Raw genomic sequence first — 7,722 nt, forward strand, 5'->3', positions numbered from 1 at the left:
CATTTGATGAGTGTTTAAAATTTATTAGCTGTAACAATAATACAAAAGCTATAGAATCACAAGCTTAAGATTGTGCTTCACGCAACTTGAACCAGCAGTTGATGGGTATCCTAGTCATCAAATCCACAGGCCAAAATGTTGAAAAACGCTCTGTTGCAACATAGAGGACAATATGGGTCTTTTTATCTCGTCTACAACCTGCTAAATATGATTTATCCATTTTTGCAGTGTTGATGGGTTCAGAGCAGTTGTTGAACGACACTTAGAGGTCGAGGTTACAGGTTTCGACAGAAATGGCCAAGAAATCAAAGTTGATGCTTCAGGTTGGCAAGCTCGAATTTTTCAGCATGAATGTGATCATCTAGATGGAACACTCTATGTTGACAAGATGGTCCCAAGGACGTTCCGCACTGTAGACAATTTGGATTTACCTCTGGCTCTTGGTTGTCCCAAACTGGGTGTTAGACAGAGTTAGCACATTCGCGTAGAGAACTCATCTAGAGTGAGTTGGAAATTATTTTTTGTAGAATGATATTTGATGAGAATTGATAGAAAGCATTGAGGTTTAGTTATGATGTTTTTGGCTCATTCTTGAGATTTTGTGAAGTCTAAACCTTATGATGCTATGTAAACCACAGATATAAACGTATCCGCTGTTCCCCTGACGATATTCATCTACTTCACAATTCAGTGTTGTACCAAAATTGAGAGTAGTTGCGAAGTATACCAAATATAATACAAAGTCACTCCTAAGTAACTCGGCTATAATCATCAATCTGCCTTTTGTATGACATGATTGGCGTTCTTTCCCATACCAATGACATTTTTTTACTTTTTCTAACAAAAAATGCAGCTTCCGCTTAGACACTATTCTAAAAATCAAGGACAACCAATTTAGCAGGTACAAGGTTTGACTATGTGCAATAAAAGTCGAAACAAACCTGTAAAAAAGGAACTTCCAAGAACTATTAGAGCCTAAAACACACCTTATATCACCAAACATCAAGAATCAACTTGTATTTGAGGGTAATATACTCAAAGGATGCAAGGAAACAAACGTCACCCATTTTGTGGATTCTTCGCTTAAAACACAGCATAATCATCTCTCCTCCAACCTGTTGAGTTGGACTTAACTCTGTACCGAATGATTATCTCACCTGACAAAATGCAAGATGGGGGATATACCAGACCTGTGCTTGTGCCGTATGCTTTCCAGCAGAATGACTTTGCCGCAATTCCAGATGAGGTTGTGAGTTGAATATTTTCCAGGTACAATCTTTTGCATGGATAGCTATCACTGCATGCAAATCTGATAGCTTTCTCTGTTGCTGAAGTCCCTTTGATGTTGCGGAAATATATCCTGTCGATGCTGACTGCTGCAGTCTGCATTGTAAGATAAAACACGGTTTTGCAAAGGCAAAGATAGCTGAAAAGGACAGAACTTGTTGGGAATTACAAACAGCGGCGTCTGCAAGAACAAAGCAAAACCAAATGCAAGAAAACACAGATTTACATGGTTGAGATGCATCATGGTTGCTCGTATTTTGTTCTTGGGATAGAAAATCGTGCAGTTATATACTTATATTAGGATTTGGGTTTTCCCATTTTCTGAGCTCGATTAATTTCACTTATACATGGAGAATGCTCAGTATTTGAAGCACTTATTGTACCTGGTTTCCACATGTCTCAGGAGATGCACAGTAATATTGATCTATTACAATAGGGTTCGAGACATTTCGCATCCATATGTTCTCAAATGTAATGTTCCTGGCAAAACCGCTGCCTCCCTGTCAGTTGAGAAAAGAAATGCCAAAGAGGGAGAGAAAATGTGGGAATTTTGATGTCATAAAGAAAATACAAATACATGCAACTTCTGCAGTATGTTAGAACTTGGACAACCTGCAATTACCTGCCATGTTTTGATCCTCACACCATTCTCCGAATCAAACAAAGCTGCTCCGCTAACAATAACATCCTGCACTGAAGCAGATGAGTTGTATTTTCCCAAACTCCCAATACTGCCAAAACCACCATTGTTAGCTACCAATTTGCAAGAGCATGGTTCAAGGTCGAGAGGAAAAATGTGGTACCTTATACCATTGCCTGGCCCACAGACAACATTTTTTACGCTAATCCGAGAAGAATTACTCACTACAGATATGCAGTCGTCTCCTGCCACCCGTTCAACAGAATAAAAGCAAGAAATAATTTTGTGAAGTAGAGTTATTGTTATAGTTCAAACACTTAAAAGAGTAAAACAGAACGAGACACAATATTTTCGTGGTTAGCCTGAATTAGGCTATGTCCAAAGGCGAGAAGACTATTTTAATATACAGGAAGAGGTACGAAATAGGGAATGCAATCCCGGTCTTAAGAAAGATATCATATCCCTAGTCTCTAAAACGATAACCTCATGACTTTGGGCCTAAAACTTTAAGGCATATCATAAACGAAATATGGTTTTTCACTCAAATGTTCCTGTGAGGTATCTCTAACCTATCCAACCACTTTTAGAACAGATCAACTCTTTCAAAGACTAACAAACCTGTGGTTATAATGATATCCTTGAGCTCAACACGTGTTGATGCACTTATGTGGATTCCGTCCATGTTAGGGCTATCAGCGGGTGCTATAACCGTGACATGAGAAGCAGCAACACGATTACAGTGGGTAAAAGCCATATGCAGTTGTTGACCGTTAAACAAAGTAATATTCCTCAGTTTCAAGTTCTTGCATCTATGGAAAGTAACAGCCTGCATTGTAATGATTTCCAACAATCAGGAAAACCAAAATGTAGTACATGTTTTAATTTTCTCGACAAACAAAGAGTAAATGTATAGAGAGATGGAAATGCCTGCTTCAACAATTTGCATCAAAGCAAGTGGTACTAACCGCTGGGGCCTGCGTGCAAGGCTGCCAAAGAAAGTTGGGAATCAGTATCAGAACCATCTTTATTTCCAAAACATAAAACACAATCACATAACTTCGTCAGTGCATAGATTATTACATTTGAATCATTTTTCTTGCATGATCTGGACCACCATTCCCAGCCCATCCCGTCAATTATTCCACCTCCTTCTATTTTCAGGTGTTTCACCTGATGAAAATAGAGCCATTTACGTATGTTCAAGCCGTCCCAGACTTCAGGATCTCGGGGTGCAACAATAAAACCAGAAACCTATAAACATTGCAAGAATTGAAGTTAATAATGTATAAGTAAAAGCTACTTAATCACACAGTATGACTTGGAAATTGAGTTCTTAATGACAATTTGGAGGACTAGAAAGTATTGAGAAAAGGGAATCAAGCTCTTACACTCAAGGTCACCTTTGATCGGCATGGGCCGGTAAAATCAGTTGGTCGGACAAGGTAAAACTTATCCACAGGAATTACAATTTTAGCTCGTGAGGGTGAAGAACAGGCTACCTTCCAAACATCTTGGAAACTCTGATGCCATCAACAACTATAGGATTAAGAGAAGAAATTCTTGAATGGCGCATTAGTGCTGTTTCTATGAAAAAGTTCATCAAAATGCTTTCTTCTTTGGCAACATCCAGACTAAAATGAATCTTTTAGACTAACTCCAAAATCATGAAACTGGAAATGAAAGTTTGGAAAAGTATCAAATGAAGCCAAGATAGGTGAACAATACAAGACAAAAGACCTAAATTGTACACGAATGCTACTAATTATACCAAATCTTCCTGAACAACGTTGCAGCGAAATGAAGGGTGTAAGTCCTTCTTGGATCATTTCAAGGCAACAATAGAATCACCGTTTCATAAACAACGACAAAAGCTTTGAAGATAACGCTTCCTTTTAAGCTCTTGTCTTACAAGATTCAACCATTTCCCCACATGAATTGGCGCAAAACATCCATAAAAGCTTAAAAATCAAGTTAGTTCTTCTCTTCTGCACTTGCACACTGACAATGGTGGCGCCATTTAAAAATGATCCAAAAGTTATATTGGAGATCAATAATGTACAGAATTTGGATCAGTTCACCTTCGCTTAGAAAATTATACAGACAACAGAATATTTGGATCACAGATCCATATTCAGAGCACAACAGAACTCACTCTAGATTAACAAAATGTTTTTAAGACATTGCACCATCAAGTGTGAAAAACACATAAGAACAAGAGAAAACAGGTATTGAGAAAGTGCTATTCAGCAAGAATTCCTAACTCCGGTCTTATGCTCCCAATCATACATGCAAATCCCACAAGAAATTACCTCAAAACATATACATTTGTATTCACACATTTCACAGCTGAGGAGGCTGATTTACTCAAGTAAAGAACACATTTTACCTTGGTGTCATCACTGAATCCATCCCCTTTAGCTCCAAAGTCATCAATGCTAAGAACAGCAGTTCTTGACCACCTGGTGGAAGTGTTGCTGTAGAGCCCATTTCTGGGAACTGGGAGCTCAATCAACTGGCTAAAACCATTCTCAGTGACAGTAAATCCATTCACAGTGGCGGTACTCAGGAGCAAATTATAGATGCTGCTGTACAGTATGTGAAGAAAAGAACATTTCAGAGAACAAGAAAAAGCATATGAAGAAGAAGAAGATCTCATTTTCTGGCTAAGTAACTTTTTAGACAGTTTTAGGAAGACTTCTTTTGTTCTGACGTTTAATTTACAAAGTACTCACTATTCAGCTTCTTCTATGCAGTTTCTTGATTTTTAGATCGTTTGACTTTCTCCTCACAGTTTATTTTATGGGAAATTCTAACACCAAAACCTCATATGTGGAAAATGTAATATACATGTCTTTATGTAATTGGTGTATAGTTTTTTTTTTTTTTTAAAAGTTATTTATAATGTATAATATTTTTATGTTTTATTTGATTCGATCAGATTAATCTCGAGTAAAAAAATTACTTATCTTAATCTATTCGCATAATTGCACTTATACCTTTTTTAGAATACAAAATTACATGTTTTTGTTTGTTTCTTTTTTGGGGGGAAACTTACATATTATACTTTCATTCTTTTTGAAAAAAATTTCATATCGTTTGTGTCAGTATTAAGACCAAAAATGCTAATTTTAATAAAAAAAATTATCTAAATTTATAATTTTACGCATTATTCAGCATTGTACATTGATGTTAATACCCTTTTCTATAAGAGAACTTGGACCTTCGAATGGGGCTAAGGGAGCTAACGATTCGTTGGTTTGGTTATCTGCATATAATCTATACTAATATATAAGAGAAGGCCTTTTTTCTCTAATAAACGGCAGTTATGACACCACAATACAAATTTTATTGTTATGCCGATAATACCTCTAAGTTTATTTTCTTTCTTTTTGTTGCTTTTTTTCTTTCTCTCTTTTATTTTTATTCTTTTTGAAAATGTAATGTGCTGGTTTGTATATATATTTTCTTATTCATAATATATATTTTTTAAAATATAAAATATTATTTATTATAAATATGTAAAGACGGCGTGCTATGACAGTTGGTCTATACTATATATAAAGTAGAGCACCTCTTGGTGTTTCTCCTTATTTTGGTATTTTTTTAATTTAATTTTTTTAAAATTTTCATCTAACTTTCGACCCTCATTATCTTATTTATTTCCTTTTCTTTCATCTTCTTTTTGTCACCATTTTTTTTTACAAATTTAATATTAACTTATTATTTCATATATGTTTTATTAAAAAATAAATATTTTATTTTAAATGACCTTTTTAATTTCTTCACTTAAAATATGTTTTTAAAAAAATAAATTATTTTTAATTTTTTTTTAATTAAAGTGCCACAAACACTAGTTACTATAAAGGATAATTACACTATCCTCTCTAAAAATAAATCTTTTATAATTTGAAAAATTACATTGAGCATCCCTAACGTTTGTAATTCCGTATACAATAGATCCTTATATGAAAATTTATATTTATCCACAATTGACTTATTATTAACTTATTATAGATTAAAAAAAATCATATTTTTAATAAAAATAATTTATTTCATCATACAATCTAGCAAAAGTGTATGAACTGCATCAACAATTTTATAAACATAATAAACTACAAACTCGTATACAAGTAAATAGATACCCATAAACTACAAATTATTACACAAGAAAAAGACACCCATAAACTACAAAATCTTTGTCACGTGAAGAGTTTTGACTTTTGAGACCTTGAGAGTGTTTGTCTTAGCTTATTTAAAAAAATTATAATCTGCATATATAATATATATTTAAAATTAATTATAAGATATTGATTTTATTTTTAAAATAAATTTATGATATACTTGGATATAATAAGATTATAAAACACATAACTATTAGTAATGACTAATGAATTTGTTAAGATCTTAAAAATAAATTGACAATTTTTACCTTATTTTTTTTTAAAAAGCTTATAAGCTTCTAACATCTAATTTTTAAACTTTATATGATCTTTTTCTAATATTTTTACTAAATAATTTATAGTATTTTATAAATTCTCAAATATCTTATAAAATATTTTGAACGTTACTCGTAAACTAATGGCAAATGCTCGAATTAAATAGTTTGTCATGACCCAATTTTACCTGTCTTTGTCCCGAAATTTTAGTTCATCTTGTTTTCGAACCTTGGATGTGTACGTGTATATTGAGTGCGTGAGTGAATGTAAAAAAAAAAAAGATGTTCACACACAAGCACGTTGAATTTACACATTGTTTGGCCCGTGGAAGCTCTGAAAAGTCATGTTCGGACATCCACCCTAATTCATTCGTGAAGCCATATTTAGCTAATTAATCTTAAATCACTTTGTGAGTTGTTGAATACATTAATCACTTTTTTTCTTCCTCCTAAGCTATAAAATAAGTTATTACATGATTTAGTATTCCTAAATAGATTCATTTTAGTTAAAATTTACGAAACTTAGTGATATTAGCAAAAATTAAATAAAAATTCATATTTATCATTTACTAAATTATTACTGTCTTGTTGGTCTTTTTAACCAAATTACCCTTATAACACTACAAGAAAAATATATGTCTTGTGACAAAATAATTAGTGATAAAATTGGGGCATCGCCTTCGCCCGGCTGCAAAAAGAGACAACGGGTTGTCTAGATATGAGTGATTGATCGTCCAAAAGAAATGCTCTACCATCGCCCAGTTTAGGATGTAATGTGGTGAGTCAAGAAATAATAAGATCAAAATGGCAAAAAAGTAGTATCATATTACAATTAAAAAAAATCAATTTAATGATTGATCAAATTATGGCCAAATTTAATGTAATTAAAAATGGCCAAATCTAATAAAATAAAAATATATTTAAAGGGATGTATATCATACAGTCATGCACGTGTGTGGGTGTTATGCTGCATATATATATATGTGTGTGTGTGTGCATGCATGATGTATGTAGCCATGGCATGACATAAAATAGGGCCATGAAGGAGGAGAAAGATTGTGGCATATTGAAGGAGAGGGCAAAATAGTAAACATAAAGTATGAACACAGAAATGATATGATGATGGACCACATGTTCATCATCAACGCTTAGAGCCGCCTATAAATGAGCTTCCCACTACTAAAGCCTCATAATTTAATGAGGTTGGTGGATGTATATCAATCCATAAACCATTCACATTAATGCCCAATATCCATCACAAACTATCATTCCCTCTCTTTTTTTTTTAATTAAAAAAAATATAAATTACAAACAACCATGTCTAAATTTGAAATAATTATGAATATCCTCTCGTTATTTG

General features: G+C 33.4%; 2 protein-coding genes across 4 annotated transcripts in view; one reads left to right on the forward strand and one right to left on the reverse strand.

Moving 5' to 3' along the window:
• LOC105157529 (peptide deformylase 1A, chloroplastic) overlaps window positions 1–686 on the forward strand; it is a 3,504-nt gene extending 2,818 nt beyond the window's left edge. The window contains exon 4 of the mRNA XM_011073931.2: window positions 229–686. Within this exon, the coding sequence (XP_011072233.1) occupies window positions 229–475 (247 nt within the window). The 3' untranslated portion in view covers window positions 476–686. The remainder of the gene's footprint in view (window positions 1–228) is intronic.
• LOC105157528 (probable polygalacturonase At1g80170) lies at window positions 844–4,649 on the reverse strand. Of its 3 annotated transcripts, none has more exons than XM_020692754.1 (9): window positions 4,314–4,649; window positions 3,316–3,447; window positions 3,008–3,178; window positions 2,893–2,913; window positions 2,546–2,753; window positions 1,910–2,172; window positions 1,671–1,787; window positions 1,191–1,383; window positions 844–1,115 (listed from the first exon to the last, which is right to left on the reverse strand). In XM_020692754.1, the coding sequence occupies exons 1-9, from the start codon at window positions 4,581–4,583 to the stop codon at window positions 1,084–1,086; spliced, it is 1,407 nt and encodes a 468-aa protein (XP_020548413.1). In that variant the 5' UTR covers window positions 4,584–4,649; the 3' UTR covers window positions 844–1,083. The 3 variants fall into 3 exon arrangements, with proteins under 3 accessions (XP_020548413.1, XP_011072232.1, XP_011072231.1); XM_011073930.2 differs by having other exon boundaries at window positions 844–1,383; window positions 1,910–2,018; window positions 2,091–2,172; window positions 4,314–4,647; XM_011073929.2 differs by having other exon boundaries at window positions 844–1,383; window positions 4,314–4,648.

This window comes from Sesamum indicum, linkage group LG3 (assembly GCF_000512975.1).
Source record: "Sesamum indicum cultivar Zhongzhi No. 13 linkage group LG3, S_indicum_v1.0, whole genome shotgun sequence".
Taxonomy (NCBI): domain Eukaryota; kingdom Viridiplantae; phylum Streptophyta; class Magnoliopsida; order Lamiales; family Pedaliaceae; genus Sesamum; species Sesamum indicum.